The sequence below is a fragment of the Seriola lalandi genome, unplaced genomic scaffold (assembly GCF_002814215.2).
Source record: "Seriola lalandi dorsalis isolate HSWRI2012SDOR001 ecotype SW California unplaced genomic scaffold, Sedor1 jcf7180002054924, whole genome shotgun sequence".
Classification (NCBI taxonomy): domain Eukaryota; kingdom Metazoa; phylum Chordata; class Actinopteri; order Carangiformes; family Carangidae; genus Seriola; species Seriola lalandi.
The window spans coordinates 135106-152720 of record NW_019525476.1 but is presented as its reverse complement, the minus strand read 5'-3'; the positions used below and the strand labels follow the sequence as shown (position 1 = coordinate 152720).

Here is a 17615-nt window from a genome sequence, read left to right as displayed (position 1 = left end):
GTTGGATCACTGTCGCCGTGGGGACCGGGCTGCCCCGCTGGAAGCCCCTTGCGTGGGTTTGTGCATCCTCGTGTTTGGATCAGGCAGAAGTCGGGAGTAACTCCGCTGCTTGGCCTGCTGTGACGCTGCGCCGGCAAGGCTGATTGGGAAACTGATTCAACGCCACGGCTCGCTGGACGGCGTTGCTGTTTTGGTTGTTTTGGTTCTTTTTGGTTCTTTTTGGTTCTTTTTGGTTCTTTTTGGTTCTTTTTGGTTCTTTTTGGTTCTTTTTGGTTCTTTTTGGTTCTTTTTGGTTCTTTTTGGTTCTTTTTGGCTCTCTTCTTTTTGGCTCTCTCTTTTTGGCTCCGTTGGAGTACATGGTTTTATTAATTGTTTTATTGTTTTGTTCGATTCTATAAATACTTGGTTCCGCTGTAGCGTGCCGCTGTGTTGATGCGGCTGTTATAACAGTCTTTGCCGCTGTTCTGTATTAGTTTATACAAACATTTAGTTATTTTGAATATTGATTTAATTTAATTTGATTTCTTTTGTATATTAATTGCCTGTTATATTATAGTTGAGAAGTTAGATTATTTTGTTATTTACTTTATTACTTATTATTGTTTTGTTTGTGTGTATTGGTAAAGTGTGGCCATTTTATTGTGCTTTTTCTCCCTGTGGACAGGTGCTGTGGGCTCCGGGCGGCGACCCAATCCCTGTCTCTTATACACATCTACACTCAGGTTCCCCCTTCTTTCTGGCCATGCGGGTACCAGGAGGACAGCTCTCACTGCACACTGACCGGGGGGGCTGTAGGATGTCATTCAGTGTTATTTTACACTGGTAAGAATTACAGTCCAAAAAAGAGAGATGTCTGAAAAATCTGAATTAACCTCTTTGGATTCAAAGTTCCAGAAGATTTTATCTTCATCAAGTGTGAGTTCTTCACCTTTTAAGACTGATTTCTTAACCTCACCTACAGTCTGAACTTTAATTCTTCCATCAGGGAGCCACAGCCAGTTCATGATATCATAGATTGGTAAGACATCACCATTCTCATCAAATGACACTTGATCACCAAAGGATGTGGTGAAGTTGACCTTTTGCAAGTAATATACGAGCTGTGAAAATAAGAACATGCAATGTGGGGAGAACCAAAAAGGATAGATGAAAAAAGAAAGTGTCATAAGTGATTATGGTGACCACATCAGGAACTTGTATTCAATAATCAAATTACATAAGACACTTACAAAGTCATTAAAACTTTCAGGCAAACATTATACCTACAGTATATTACCATGTACCCTGTGACAAGGGATTATTCTCTCTGACCTGATAAAATTATACACTGGTATCACCCAGCAATAGAGAAAATCATATCAGCTATCCATCTAGCATTTAACAAAATTTAAAAAAAATTTAAATCTCATAGCGTTGTAATTAATTTTATACACTAAATCCTACTGAAATACTATAAGCACAGGATTTGGTGATAAACAGATGGAGCGTAAACTGATATCTCACCTGCCATGGCTCCAGTCTTTGTAAATTACCACAACTGTTCCCGCTGAAAGGCCCTCTCCCTGGCTCACACTGCAGCATGTCATCAATGGCATATGCCAGGGCATACACAGCCTTATACACATTGTACTCTGGCCTGAGATTTAAAATGTCCAAGAACTCAGTCTCCATATTCTCTAGATTTTCCTGTCCAGTGCATAATGCTCCTCCAGCCTCCACCCACCCTGCTGGAGGTGGTGCAAATCTACACTTAAATGTATATACCCAAAACTGATTTACCTGAAACATATTCAAAACTGTGTATTATAAACAATGATAATATATTATTTTGCAAATACCCGATCAGACGGCACAGTTAAACTCTCACCATGTTATTTCCATAGCTGTTGTTGTGGTGTAGGTCAGGACGTATTTGTAACATGAATTCCCTGAGTCCTGGTATTTCTCCTCGACGGATGGCAATGCCCAGTGTTCCACCCAGGTACGGCATGAGATGGGGGGTCTGCAGCGTAGTAGATGATGTCCAGGCTTCACTGGCTATCCACTGCAGGCCTGTTACATTCTGCTTCACCACCTGTACAATGCATTATACCAAGTATATAAATTCACACTGCCATAACAATAAAGTAGTTTCCACATCTGGTGTCATCCACAGTTGCAACCCTTTGTTTTACACAGTAATATTGGCAAAGTGATGCATATCATCATAACTGTAACAGCAATTTAACAGTTTAATTTGTTAGAAATTTGTTGTTTTAAATGTGCTTTCTATATGATTTGATATGATATCCAAAAATTAGAGGTGTTATGTAGTTAATTACTATTTGGTCTGTTTGACAAAACACTACTTTGACAAAGCATAATCAAGTTGTATTTCAAGCCAAACCTCTTCCATTAGGTTAATAATGTGACCTTCATGTGCAAACACAATGACCACACGAGCTGTGGATTTCTTTATCACATCCACAATCCTCCTTAGTTCAGCTGGATCATCGCCCTCGGGCAAAACCTCTAAGTAAGCCAGGCAACCTCCACCAGATGGACCCAGGTCAGTTTGAAAGGATCGGGCAGCGTGGAGTCCATAATCATTATCACTGATCAACAGACCTGCCCAAGTCCAGCCAAAATATTTTAGAATCTGAATGATAGCATGCACCTAAGAATACAGAGAGGAGGGATTAGTGCACAGGCTGGAATAATGTTTCACTTGAAATCCTGTTAAACAGATTCCTAAATGGACCAAAGTATAGCCTTTCAGTGTTGTTATCTGACACAGTAAAACTCCATCAATGAGACAAATAATGTTACTATGGATGCACAGAAGGAATATATTTGAAGCATAGTGATGTTCTTCCTGACATTTTTTAACTGGACATTTTTTCTTTTATGTTTTTTTAACTTTGATGATAGATTTTCACCTGGAAAGCATCACTTGGGATCGTCCTAAAGAAGGATGGAAACTTTTGCCGGTCACTCAGGCAGGAACATGTAGAAAAATAACTCACCTGCAAAAAACAGACTGTACATCCTGAAACCATTCAATGCCTTTGATGTGTTTTTCAGCTTTGTAAGGCTGACTTCTTCATATTTACAACTGACTTAAAATTTAAAATTAAATTAAATCACAATGATCAAAAATAATTAATAGATATTAGGGCAGAAAAACTTACCAGAGGCACTCTGTACAAACCTAAGACATTGGAGATTGCAATAGAACGTGTCGATGAATCATCACCCACAATCCCAAGGACTGGAGGGGTTCCTACACAGGTCTCATGTAATGTAACTTGCTCCTCTTGACCACTGGCTAATGAAAATGCTGCACGGAATCCAATTCCTAGTGTATTGCAGTTATCATACAGACTGTATCCCAGAGTCACATTAGGTAGCAGGTTGGAGTTTCTGTTGATCTCATCAACAGTAAAAGCCATGGTTTGGGCCTGTTTGAATCCTAGAACATCAAAACTAACACATAAAATACCAGTTTACGGAAAAATACAACATGAGACACTAACCATTCAAATATATAAATGTTCCACAACTGCAGAATTTGCATATAATTGACAGTTAAATGGCAACAAAGATATTACTTGAATGAAAAAACAAAAATAAAGCACACTGTGCAAAAAGGAAAAATGGTTCATATAAATATAGAATGTAATTATCTTACAATAATATCAGATTACCAAAAATACATTCTAGTAATGAGCTTGATTTTCCCCAATTTCTACTTTTTGCTGGTTCCCTGACAGACTCACCCATGGCAAGTAGGCTGCTGTGGCTCTGAGGTGAAAGACAGGTCAGGATGGGTGGAAAAGTAGTGGATTCCAAACAGCCCACCTAGAGCCACATCTCCAGCCTTGTGCATCCCATTTAGATTAAATTGTCCCTGTAAGTGACAGGAGGAAAAATAAAGACGAGAGGACACAGCAGAGGAAAAGCATGTATACAACATAATGAGCAAGCTGGTGTCAAAAAATGTCCACATGACTCTCCTGTTTTATCCCTTTTCCGGGTGCAGTCTTAACATTTTATCGCTGTCACCCCCTTTTATTGACTTCCAGTATTTTTTAATCTTGCACACCACCCATCAGGGCAGAAGAGGAAGTATGGGCAGGGCCTAAAAATGATTTCATTTGACATTGATTTGTACTGAAGCAGAATTAATGTGTGTACTTTGGATAACATTTCTCCAAGGTAATTTTGGCAATCTCTTCAACTACTGACTATTGCATGACTGTCACATCATCTCTGTAATCGATGTACTTTGAGTGTACTTTGAATGAACTTATGGATATGTATGTTAAATTGTAGATAATGTAGGGAAACTGTTAACTATTTCTTGTGGTAGTAAATAAAATGTTTCTCATGATTCACTCTGTAGTTTAAAACTTGAGTATACCAGTGTACAAAATTAAAATCCCCAAATGCACAAATCAGCCTTGAATGTGTGGAATTCACTTTGACACATAAACAACGTTTAATGAAATGCTCACTAGAGGGGTAACTTGGTGGTACACCTGGTGGAGCGCATACCATTAAGGCTTAGTCGTAACTACAGCGGCCTGGGTTTGAATTTGACCTGTGGCCCTTTGCTGCATGTCATCCCCTTTCTCTGTCTTCCCAACTTTCCTGTCTCTCTCTGGCTGTCACTATGATAAAGGCATAACAAACTCGAAAAAGATAAATGCTCACTAGGTGCAAGCAGCATACTTTTGGTGAAATAATGCACATTCTCATCTTGTCTTTTTCATTGCCATCTTTCTGTTTCTATAGTATGTGGCTAGTGCCTATTACTCTTTAACCTTGCTGCATTAATAGGGAGGGTACAGACATACTCTTCCAGGCAGTATGACCTTAATTCAACTTTTATTTCCCCTGACCTGAAATGTTGCAGAATATTAAGATGTTAAGGATGATTGGTGTGATAATAATCAAATATGTATCATTTTCTGTAACTTATTCTAAGAAAACTTTTATTTTCTTGTTTTCAGATGAAATCCAAAACATAACTGTATTTAGAATATCTTCTACTGTGACTTCCAATAATTTAACCCACAATGCCATCCACCAAGTTTTAGCAAGTATTTTTTTTTCCAGTTTAGATGAACATGAATTCACATGCATTGTGGATCTGCAACAGTAACAGGGTTTCTGTATTTGGTTGTGTTTTGTGTATTTGCAGTGCAAGTTTTGACAAATTGAAGATGTTTTCTTAATTAGTTTTGTCTTTTTCCATGTTTATGGCTCTGTGTTATCGACAGCCAGGGCCGGAGGCATTATGTTTTCGGGTTGTCCGTCCATCCATAAGTACATTTGTCCCATTCTTGTGAACACTGAGTAAATCCTTGAGTGAATTTCTTAAAATTTGGCACAAATGTTCATTTAGACTCAAGGCTGAGATGATTAGATTTTGTTGGTCAAAGGTCAATGTCACAGTGACCTCACAAAATGCAGTTTTGGTCTTGTGAATGCGATATCTCCATAATGCCTTGAGGGAATTTCTTCAAATTTGGTGCAAATGTTCGCCTGGACTCAAGGACGAGCTGATTAGATTTTGGTGGTCAAAAGTCAGTGTGACTGCACAAAACATTTTTTAACCATAATTAAAAATTTCACAAAATGATTCATATTTGATTTGATGATTCTGGATAAACAGGAATGTAATCTGAAACTAGCCTGAGTTGCAGAAGCATACAACCGTGAGATTCTGAAGTTGCAGTGCACTGAGCTCTCTCAGTCACACCTGTGGTAGCCACACACTAACGCCGGGAACACACTGCCTGCGTTGCGTGAGGGTGGTGGCTGATATTGCTGAACTGCTGAGAAGCATGCATGTGTGTTCACACCAGATGCGTTTCTGCTGCGTTGCTACTACTGCCAGCTCTATCTCTCTTTCTCTTCATTATTAATTAATTCTTGATTAATTTTTTGACAGAAAATGTTGCTAAAATGCCACTGTCTTAACATGCAGCTCCTAAAGTGGCTAATAAATAAATAAATAAAAACATTTCATGTCTGTGACACATTGAGATTCAGCCTAGACATAGACAATTATAGTGGAAGGTGTCAATTTTATGTAATGTTGCTGCTACGGTATGAATATGACATCATTAGGTCTTTTCTGGCTATAATGATTATTACGGGAGCAAAGGAGTAAGAAAAGACTGTCTCTTCACATCAAGTTAACTCAAAGACAACTTAGGCTGCCATGCATGTCATTGTATAGCCAGGTGTTGTAGCCAGTGTATGGCCTCAACAGGCGATGTCTTGAGTATCCACATCAGTTGCACCCATGAGGATCAGACCCTGTACATATAGAGCATGTAAGGTGGAGAGATCTCTCCAGGGTTACACATGTAACCTACTGATTTCTGTGTGAATGAGAACTGTGATGTTCTGTTCTTGAATTCCAGGGAATGTAAATAAATGCATAGACAAAAACAGCATGATAAATTAATAATGTATGTTATTTTTATTGACATTTCTCTATTGCTTCCAGTTTTATCTGGTGATCAACACTGTTGCACAATGTAAGTGAATGAATAATAAACAGACTGTCCTTCCAAAAGAAACTACCAGATAGGTATGAATTTGATACTACCCATAGTTACATTTTATTGTTAGGTGACCTCTAGCAGTCATATGATACATCATTAGTTGCTTTAGTAAATATTATATATGCTTACGTTCAAGGGACAACGCTCTCTAGTGGCTATAATGATTATTACAAGAGCAAAGGAGTAAGTGATTTGATGTTATTATAGAGCCACAACTTCATGGTGGATGGATATGTCCACAAAACAAAACATTAGCCATTACATGGTCCTCTAAGTATTTATTCTAAACCCAACCATGATATTTTCCTAGACCTAAGTTATTTTTTTTTTGCTAAAAATCAAACCAAACATTAATCATAGCCATTATTACATCATGAAAGGGCTAGTTATTTATTTTCAAGTGATTTTTAACAGTTTATGTCCAGTCTATATCCTGACACCAGAATGCTATGAGTCATATCAGAGAGTAGGGACAAAAAAAACTCTATTTACAATTAAGTTGTAAGACTGTTGGCAAATTTCATGACTTACTGGTGCCTCGACCCATAATGGCTTTCTTCGTGTTTCTCTCCGGTCTCATCAAGATTATGTAACATTTGGGACCAAAGAGCGCCACCAAGAGGCCAAAACTAGAGGCCAGGATGGCAAATACCTCCACTGCATCTGCATATTTGCCTGGTGAGCTGATATAAGCAGGGACAAAGGCCACCCACACAGCACAGAAGACCAGCATGCTGAAAGTGATGAGTTTGGCCTCATTGAAGTTGTCTGGAAGATTCCTTGCCAGAAAAGCTAACAGGAAGCTGAGGATAGCCAGTAAGCCAATATAACCAAGTAACACTGCAAAACCAACTGTGGACCCGACTACACACTCATAAACTATCTTGTCATTGTGGTATTGGGTGTTTTTATGAGGTGTTGGTGAGGAAGAGACAAGCCAAGCAGTACAGATTGCTGCCTGAATGCAAGTAAGAGTGAAAACTGTCCCTCTCTGCTGCAAAGCACCAAACCACTTCAGACTGGCTTCTCCTCCTGGCTTGGAGGCCTTGAACACAGCCAGAACCACCATGGTTTTCACCAGGATGCATGAGACACAAAGCACAAAGCTGATCCCAAATGCTGCATGTCTCAGCTGACATGTCCACAGTCTGGGATGGCCGATAAACAGCAGTGAACAAAGGAAACATAGTTTAAGTGAGAACAACAACTGGAAACTAAGTTCAGAATTGTTGGCACGTACTATGGGTGTTTTGCGGTGAAAGATAAAGATCCCTAGGACAACAGCACATATAATTGTGCCCAGCAATGAGGTTGTTGTCAAGCAGATTCCCAGAGGCTCATGGTAGGAGAGGAAGTCTATTTTCTTAGGAACACAATGGTCACGCTGGGGGCTGGACCAGAAATCCACTGGACAACTGATGCACTCCATGGAGTCTGACAAAAAAGGGAAAGTAGTACGATAAATGTGTATACTATTTATCTAAACTGCAATGTTGAAAACTGAACGCTCACCAGTGCTGTTGCTGATCTTTCCCTCAGAACACAGGATGCAGTCAAAACAACACTCAGGTTTCCCCTTCTTTCTGGCCATGCGGGTACCAGGAGGACAGCTCTCACTGCACACTGACCGGGGGGGCTGTAGGGAGAAAAATACATATTCTGAGTTATTTTACACTGGTAAGAATTACAGTCCAAAAGAGAGAGGTGTCTGATAAATCAGAAGTAACCTCTTTGGATTCAAAGTTCCAGAAGATTTTATCTTCATCAAGTGTGAGTTCTTCACCTTTGAAGGCTGATTTCTTAACTTCACCCACATTCTGAACTTTAATTCTTCCATCAGGGAGCCACAGCCAGTTCATGATATCATAGATTGGTAAGACATCACCATTCTCATCAAATGACACTTGATCACCAAATGGTGTGGTGAAGTTGACCTTTTGCAAGTAATACACAAGCTGTGAAAATCAGAATAATGGATAGAGGAAAAACCAAAGAGGACAGATGAAAAAAAAAAAAATCCCGTTATTATTGATCGTGGTGAACACAGCAGGATGCAGTATTTAAAATCAAATTATGTTCTACACTCACGAACACATGAAGTCACTAAGCATTTTCTTTAAAGTAATGTCACATGACCTATAATACCATATTTTGACACAGGGGTTATTATTATTATTATAATTAACCTGTTTCAAAATGTTATAATTTGTGTGGAGCAGTTTTATTTTTTGCATGTCTTGTATCTGTGACTTTTATTTTTTTAATTCCTCACAATTTTTGACTTCCTGCTGCTGGGCAACTTATTATTGATTGCCTGCACCTGTGAGCATCTGACTTTTGAAAACAAGGAACTGCTGAATAGAGGAGTGAATTGTCTCTTGCAGGTGCAAGTGATGAAGGAAGCTGTTGAAGGAGAGCACATGCCAGAGTGAAGAAGGCCTTGACTAATTATCACAGCACAACAGTGTTCGACACAAGCGCGGCTGGTGCCTGACAGACGACAGCATGAGTGAGCAGTGGAAGCTGCAAATGGGTGAGAGACCAAGTGGAAGGGCCTGTAAATTTGCTATTTACATCACCGGAGAGATACCCAGAGTTCCTGGTGCACTGATTGAGTATTGTACTCTGGGGCATGACTGAGCACACATTAGGTGTTGACTTTGTCACAGTGACCAGCAGAGGATTGACGGCGCCTCAGGCAATAGCGACCCAGCAGGATGATGGTATTTAAGCCTTGTTCTATTCAAACCCACTGTTGTTTTATTGCTTTTAGTATTTTAGCTTGTTTTATCTAGGCCTGGCCGCTTTGTTTTTAAAATCCTGGTTATAAATATTATAAATGCTCCTTCCTGGTACTTGCTTCTTTGGTCGCTACACTATTAGCTCTCACACCTGATTTTAAAGAACTTGGTTTTATTCACCACATCTTACATAATACCTTCACACCACCAAAATATACATCATGAAAAGAGATTATTCTCTCTGACCTGATAATACTAGCCACACCTATTGCCCAGCAAAAGGCAAAATCCTATCTATTTAGCATTTTACAGTTGATAATCTCATAAATGGTACTGTGATGCAATGATTATAAGCACAGGATTGGACATAAACAAGTGGAGTGTAAATTGATATCTCACCTGCCATGGCTCCAGTCCTTGCAAATTACCACAGCTGTGCCCACTGAAAGGCCCTCTCCCTGGCTCACACTGCAGCATTTCATCAAGAGCATATGCCAGGGCATACACAGCCTTATACACATTGTACTCTGGCCTAAGATTTGAAATGTCCAAAAACTCAGTCTCCACATTTTCTAGATTTTCTTGCCCAGTGCATAATGCTCCTCCAGCTTCCACCCAACCTGCTGGAGGTGGAGCAAATCTACACTTAAATGTATATTCCCAAAACTGATTTACCTGAAACATATTCAAAACTGTGTATTAAAAACAATGAAAATATATTACTCTTGTAAATATCAGATTGCGAGGTTAAACTCTCACCATGTTATTTCCATAGCTGTTGTTGTGGTGTAGGTCAGGATGTATTTGTAACAGGAATTCCCTAAGTCCTGGTATTTCTCCTCGACGGATGGCAATGCCCAGTGTTCCACCCAGGTACGGCATGAGGTGGGGGGTCTGGAGCACAGAAGCTGAAGTCCAGGCTTCACTAGCCATCCACTGCAGGCCTGTCACATTCTGTATTACCACCTGTACAATAGCATTACACAAAGTGTGTAAATTCAAACTGCCATGTGAATAAATGATTATTTAGTTTCCACATCTGGTGTCATTCACAGGAGCAATGAGTGCAGTCCTGGAACACGCACACAGCACAATCTCATGCACACCCTCAATGACAGGCTTAAAGAGAGGGCCAGTAAAAACTTAGATTACTATGGATTTTTTGATGGTCAACCAGCCCACAGATGTAGCAGCTAACTGGGCTCGGTCACTGTATGCCCGATTGCCAGTCTGACTATGCCTATATGTTATTGTAAACAAAAAACTTAAATCTTCCAGTTTGACGAAGCCTTACGTAGGTATTCATATTAAGGTATGATCAAGTTGTATTTAAAGCCCAACCTCTTCCATGAGGTCAATCATATGACCCTCATGTGCAAACACAATGACCACACGAGCTGTGGATTTCTTCATCACATCCACAATTCTTCTTAGTTCAGCTGGGTTATGACTCCAGGGCAAAATCTCAGTATAGGCCAGACAACCTCCACCAGATGGACCCAGGTCAGTTTGAAAGGATCGGGCAGCGTGGAGTCCATAATCATCATCACTGATGAGCAGACCTGCCCAAGTCCAGCCAAAGTATTTTAGAATCTGAATCATAGCACGCACCTAAGAATACAGAGAGGAGGGATTAGGGCTGGAATAATGTTTCACTGGAAATCCTGCTGAACAGGTTCCATAATGGACTATGTTTAATTCTGGCCTTTCAGTGTTATCTGACATCACACAACTCCATAAATGTGTCAAGGAATGTTACTGGTGATACACAAAATCTGCAGTATCCATTTTTTCTTATAGCAGAACAGGGACATGCTTCCTGAAAACTGTTCAACTGCACAAGTTTTTTTTTTTTTTTTTTTTCATTATCCTGATAGATTTTTACCTGGAAAGCATCACTTGGGATCGTCCTAAAGAAGGATGGAAACTTTTGCCGGTCACTCAGGCAGGAGCATGTAGAAAAATAACTCACCTGCAAAAAACATAGTGTGCAACTTAGAGCCATTCACTGCCTTTACCAGCTTTTTCAACTTTGTAAAGCTGACTACTGTGTTTACAACTAACTTTAAAAAAAATAAATAAATAAATAAAATAAATAATCCAAAAGAATGAATAGATGTCAAGGCAGAAAAACTTACCATAGGCACTCTGTACAAACCTAAGACAGTGGAGATTGCAATAGAACGTGTAGAGGAGGAATCACCCACAATCCCGAGGACTGGAGGGGTTCCTACACAGGTCTTGTGTAATGTAACTTGCTCTTCTAGACCACTGGCTAATGACAATGCTGCACGGAATCCAATTCCTAGTGTATTGCAGTTATCATACACACTGTATCCCAGAGTCACATTAGGTAGCAGGTTGGAATTTCTGTTGATTTCCTCAGTAGCAAAGGCCATGGTCTGGGTCAGCCTAAATCCTACAACATCAAAACTAACACATAAGATACCACTTTTTACTACTGAAAAATACAACATGATAAAAATATACATGTTGCATAACTACAGATTTTGCAAACAATGAAAACAGTTGAATAGCAAAAACCATAATAATACTTAGACTAAAAATAAATAAAATACACTGCAAAAAAGCCATATGGTTAAAATCACATAAATACTGAATTACATTTTTTTTTACAGTTATATCAGATTATCAAAAATACATTCTATTAATGGGCTTGATTTTTCCCAGTTTTTGTTGTTACCCTGATAGACTCACCCATGACAGGTAGGCTGCTGTGGTTCTGAGGTAAAAGACAGGTCAGGATGGGTAGAAAAGAAGTTCATTTCAAATAGACCACCTAGAACCACATCTCCAGCCTTGTGAATTCCATTGAGATGAAACTGTCCCTGTAACCTACAAGAGGAATAAAGGGGGGAGGACAGAGCAGAGGAAACGTAGGAAAACAATATCATGAGCAAGAGCAAATCGGTGTCTAAAAATACCCCCATGACTTCTGGTTTATGGCTTTTTTGAGCCCAGTCAGTAAGTTTTATCACCATGTCACCCCCTTTTATTGACTACCAGCACTGTTTAATCTTCCACACCACCCATCAGGGCAGGCAAAGTAGTAGGGGCAGGGCCTAAAATGCATTTCATTTGAGATTGATTTGTATTGAGGCAGAATTAATGTGTCCACTTTTATACTCTCCAAGTCTATTCTGACATCCCTTCCAAACCAAATTTAAGTTGAGGATGACTGCACTGATTGTGGTCCACTGAAAATTGCATGACAGTCATGTTATGTCTGTATTAGGCATTTTCAATATCATATTATGTAGACTTATGGACATGTACATTAAGTTGTAGATAAAGTGGACAGACTGTTAATAACTATTCACTCAGCAGTTTAGAGAAGATACAAATTTGTATCAGAAGAGTAGCATTGTACAATCCCAAATTAGTGTAAGTATGAAGGATTCACTTTCACACATGAACTGAGTTTTATAAAATGTTCACTACATGTTAGCATGTAGCATGTCAGCATTCTAAGACATTTGGTGAAATAATACATCTTTATTTTCATTGCCCTGTCTGTTTGATATTGTACTGTATGTGGCTGTTGTCAATAGTAACTTGGCAGACATCAAACATCTAGCTCTGAATAAACTTGTGCAGGACAGGTTACGCCATTTTTAGTCTGTTTAGTTTGCATTGTTATAGATTTGAGATTTAGAGTGTTTATCAAGTATGCATGTGCATGTTGACACATACAGGCAGAGTGTTTCTGTTGTCAGACAATGGGGTAAGTATGAAATAGTGACTGAAACACAACCCATTAAGACCACATATTAACCAGCAGTCACTTCCAAGCTATTTCCAAGCTGTTCTGTGCTGTTAAAAGCTTGTCACTCCCTGCAGCTTGGCATGCAGCACAGCACACAACTACTTAAAATGAAGGTCAGGAAAAGATTTTTTTAGTTTTGTAGCCATGCCGAAAAGACACTGTTTTCAATTGCCTGGAGAAACCTACTTTATAAGCTCTTAGTGGCTGGAATTCATTTTTACCACAGTTCCCAACAAGGAGGCTGCTTCAAAAACTGCACAGTTCGACACTGGACACTTTCCACAACGATTATTTCTGAACGACTGTGCAGTTCTCACTTTATGCGGTCCAGTGGGAGACTCAGGCTCACAATCTGTAAGTCTGCATTATTATTTGTGGATTTTTGATGTTTCACTGGCTTGGCAGTGACCTGATCACGTTATTGCAAAGCAATGTGGCAAGACGCACAAAGATATAAATGCTTAACTGTTTGTCAATATTGACATGTTATACATCATAACTATGGTGTAACTATGAGCACAATAGTATAATTGACTCAGATTTACCAGCATCATAAACCAGCAAGATGGTTAAGCGGTGGCAACTCCCAAATTTTGAAGCAGTCATGAAGTCCAATTGTCTGTCTATTCCTTGACTATTTATATTCTTTTATATTCGTTTTTGTACACACTCCATCCTTCCAGGAGTTGTCTAATGATCATTAAAAACTGCTCTTCTCAACTCAAACATACTGAATGGTAGTACAGTACTAACAGATCTTCTGATGTCTCCTCCGAAACATGTAGTTGCCGGCAAGCTGACAAGAATTTCAGATAGAGTGTGAATACAGTACTGTGTGAAATGTACAACATACTGTATATCTTTTTTAAGCTTGTAAATCTATATTAGTAGATATCAAGAATAAAACAATAAAGACAAAAAGTGGTCCCAAAATGTCCTTTTTTGTCCCATATGTGAAATATGTAGGGTGAGAGATTCTGGCACAATAGACAACAGTAGCTAATGTGTATCTCTCCACCTCCAGGCTGCTCTGAAATGTGCTCAAATCAAAGTTAACTGCATGGTGCCTATATGACTACATATTATATTGTTACCACAGGTGATGTGGATTACCGAGTATCCACATCTCCTGCCCCTGTGAGGGGCAGACCTTGTGCAATGAAATATACACCAATCAGCCATAACATTCTGACCACCTGTCTAGTATTGTACTAGACACCCTTTTGCTGCCAAAGCAGCTATGACCCATCGAGGCAAGGACTCCACAAGACCTCTGAAGGTGTGCTGTGGTATCTGACATCAAGACGTTAGCAGCTGATTGTTAAAGTCCTGTAAATTGTGTAGCAGGTGTGCTGTTCCTGCTTCCTCCTGGTGCAGCGCTGTAGGTTTTGTCCTGCTGATTGCTGGGCGGTGCCACACCTTCTCATATAAGGGTCTGATTCCATCCGCCTCCTCCTCTCTTCTCTTCCGGGGCCAATTGCTGTCTCTTATACACATCTACTTGTTTGTCCATCAGATCCCACAGATGCTCGATTGGATTGAGATCTGGGGAATTTGGAGGCCAGGTCAACACCTTGAACTCGCTGTGTTCTTCAAACTGTTCCTGAACCATTTTGCAGTATGGCAGGGTGCATTATCCTGCTGAAAGAGGCCACTGCCATTAGGGAATAACGTTTCCATGAAGGAGTATACCAAGTGGTACATGTCAGGGGTCAGCATGGGCACTCTGACGGGTCTGCAGCTACATAGCCTCTTACACAGCAAGCTATGATGCACTGTGTGTTGTGACACCTTTTTCTATCAGAAGCAGGGTTGAGTTTTTTAGCAATTTGTGCTACACTATCTCTTCTGTGGGATTGGACAACACGAGCTATCCTTCGCTCCCCGTGCACATCAAAGAGCCTTGGGAGCCTTGGTTCACTGGTTGCGCTTCCTTAGACCACTTTTGGTAGGTACTAACTACTGCAGACCGGGAACACCCAACAAGACCTGCAGTTTTGGAGATGCTTTGACCCAGTCGTCTAACCATCACAATTTGGCTCTTGTCAAAGTCGCACTGATCATTACGCTTACCCATTTTGCCTGCTTCCAAAACATTTGCTGCCCAATAAATTCCACCCACTGTGCCATTGTAACAATATTATCAATGTTATTCACTTCACCTGTCAGTGGTCATAAAGTTATTGCTGATCAGTGTATATGTATATATAAATATATAAGGTGGAAAGATCTCTCCGCTCAGGGTTACACATGTAACCTGATGATTTCTGTGTGTATAAGAACAGTGATGCCTGTTCTCAAATCCCAAGGAATGTAAAATATGTGATCAGACAAAAACAGCATAATAATTAATAACGTAATTCATTTTTATTGACAGTTCTCTACCGCTTCCAGCTTTGTTTGGTTATCATCACTGTTGCACAATGTCATGTTACCCATAGTTATGTTTTATTTTTGTGCCTAAAACTAATGAAACAAATACAGCAGCATTGTCACATCATGAAATGGTGAGTTATTTATTTAATAAAGTGATTTTTAACACTTTATGAAAGCTCCTATAGGAGTATGCTCCTATGTGTCATATCAGAGAGTATAGGGACAAACAATATCTCCTCTCAACTAGGTTGAAAGACTTATTTTAGGCAAATTTTATCACTTTGTAATGCTTCGACCCATGATAGCTTTCTTGGTGTTCCTCTCTGGTCTCAGCAGGATTATGTAACATTTGGGTCCAAAGAGCGCCACCAAGAGGCCAAAACTGGAGGCCAGGATGGCAAATACCTCCACTGCATCTGCATATTTGCCTGGTGAGCTGATATAAGCAGGGACAAAGGCCACCCACACAGCACAGAAGATCAGCATGCTGAAAGTGATGAGTTTGGCCTCATTGAAATTGTCTGGAAGATTCCTTGCCAGAAATGCTAACAGGAAGCTGAGGATAGCCAGTAATCCTATATAGCCCAGTAACACTGCAAAACCAACTGTGGAGTCAACTACACACTCATAAACTATCTTGTCATTGTGGTATTTGGTGTTTTTATGAGGAACAGGTGAGGAAGAGACAAGCCAAGCAGTACAGATTGCTGCCTGAATGCAAGTAAGAGTGAAAACTGTCCCTCTCTGCTGCACAGCACCAAACCACTTCAGACTGGCTCCACCTCCTGGCTTAGAGGCCTTGAACACAGCCAGAACCACCATGGTTTTCACCAGGATGCATGAGACACAAAGAACGAAGCTGATCCCAAATGTTGCATGTCTCAGCTGGCATGTCCATTGTCTGGGACGGCCAATGAACAGCAGTGAGCACATGAAACATAGTTTAAGAGAGAACAACAACTGGAAACTGAGTTCAGAATTGTTGGCACGTACTATAGGTGTTCTGCGATGATAGATAAAGATGCCTAGGACAACAGCACAGAAAAAGGTGCCCAGCAATGAGGTGACTGTCAAGCAGATTCCCAGAGGGTCATGGTAGGAGAGGAACTCTATTTTCTTTGGAACGCAATGGTCACGCTGGGGGCTGGACCAGAAAATAGAAAATAGAAACTTTTTCGACTTTGTAAGGCTGACTCCTTCATATTTACAAATGACTTAAAATTTCAAAATCAAATCACAATGATGCAAAAGAGTTGATAGATGTTAATTCAGAAAAACTTACCATGGGCACTCTGTACAAACCTAAGACAGTGGAGATTGCAATAGAACGTGTAGAGGAATCTTCACCCACGATTCCTAGGACTAGAGGGGTTCCTACACAGGTTTCATGTAATGTAACTTGCTCCTCTTGACCACTGGTTAATGACAACGCTGCACGGAATCCAATTCCTAGTTGGTTGCAATTATCATACAGACTGTATCCCAGAGTCACATTAGGTAGCAGGTGTGAGTTTCTGTTGATCTCATCAATAGCAAAAGCCATGGTCTGGGCCTGTCTGAATCCTAGAACATCAAAACTAACAAATAAAATATCAGTGTTTACTATTGAAAAATACAACATGAGACACCAACTGTGCAAATATACACATGCTACACAACTGAAGCTTTTGTCAAGAATGAAGACCGTTGAAGAGCAACAACCATGATAATACTTGAATGAATCAAAAGATAAACAAAGGAGACTCAGCAAAAAAGCAATTTGGTTAAAATGGCAAAAATACACAGTGTATGTATTTCTGCTTTGTGTTTTTTTCCCTGACAGACTTACCCATGACAATCAGCCTGTTGTGGCTCTGAGGTAAAAGACAAATCAAGATAGGCTGGAGCAACGTGCATTACAAACAGCCCACCTAGAACCACATCTCCAGCCTTGTGCATCCCATTTAGGTGAAACCGCCTGTGTAACCGACAAGAGGAGGAATAAAGAGGAGAGGACGCAGCAGAGGATAAGCAAGAGTACAACAACATGGGCAAGACCAAAGTGGTGTCTAAAAATGCCCTCATGACTTCTGGTTTACGCCTTTTCTGAGCCCAGTCAGTGAGTTTCATCACAATGTCCCCTTTTATTGACTTGCAGAATTGTTTAATCTT

General features: G+C 40.0%; 3 protein-coding genes across 7 annotated transcripts in view; all 3 read right to left on the bottom strand.

Moving 5' to 3' along the window:
* The window catches only part of LOC111673686 (extracellular calcium-sensing receptor-like), a 5413-nt gene extending 1530 nt beyond the window's left edge, over positions 1-3883 (bottom strand). The window contains exons 1-8 of the mRNA XM_023431523.2: positions 3759-3883; positions 3171-3465; positions 2919-3005; positions 2387-2656; positions 1868-2074; positions 1504-1779; positions 873-1100; positions 709-789 (exon numbers count right to left, since the gene is read on the bottom strand). Coding sequence (XP_023287291.1) covers positions 709-789; positions 873-1100; positions 1504-1779; positions 1868-2074; positions 2387-2656; positions 2919-3005; positions 3171-3465; positions 3759-3868 — 1554 coding nt within the window. The 5' untranslated portion in view covers positions 3869-3883. The remainder of the gene's footprint in view (positions 1-708; positions 790-872; positions 1101-1503; positions 1780-1867; positions 2075-2386; positions 2657-2918; positions 3006-3170; positions 3466-3758) is intronic.
* Positions 3884-7080: 3197 nt separating this feature from the next.
* LOC111673695 (extracellular calcium-sensing receptor-like) lies at positions 7081-12252 on the bottom strand. Of its 4 annotated transcripts, none has more exons than XM_023431534.2 (9): positions 12020-12252; positions 11440-11734; positions 11187-11273; positions 10643-10912; positions 10061-10267; positions 9701-9976; positions 8288-8515; positions 8073-8196; positions 7081-7994 (listed from the first exon to the last, which is right to left on the bottom strand). In XM_023431534.2, the coding sequence occupies exons 1-9, from the start codon at positions 12250-12252 to the stop codon at positions 7081-7083; spliced, it is 2634 nt and encodes an 877-aa protein (XP_023287302.2). The 4 variants fall into 4 exon arrangements, with proteins under 4 accessions (XP_023287302.2, XP_087026108.1, XP_087026107.1 ...); XM_087169982.1 differs by having other exon boundaries at positions 10055-10267; positions 12020-12102; XM_087169981.1 differs by lacking the exon at positions 9701-9976 and having other exon boundaries at positions 8288-8410; positions 10064-10267.
* Positions 12253-15740: 3488 nt separating this feature from the next.
* Positions 15741-17615, bottom strand: part of LOC111673685 (extracellular calcium-sensing receptor-like) — a 4731-nt gene continuing 2856 nt past the window's right edge. For both annotated transcript variants that reach the window (XM_087169972.1, XM_087169971.1), the window contains one exon: positions 15741-16246. In XM_087169972.1, coding sequence (XP_087026098.1) covers positions 15741-16246 — 506 coding nt within the window. The remainder of the gene's footprint in view (positions 16247-17615) is intronic.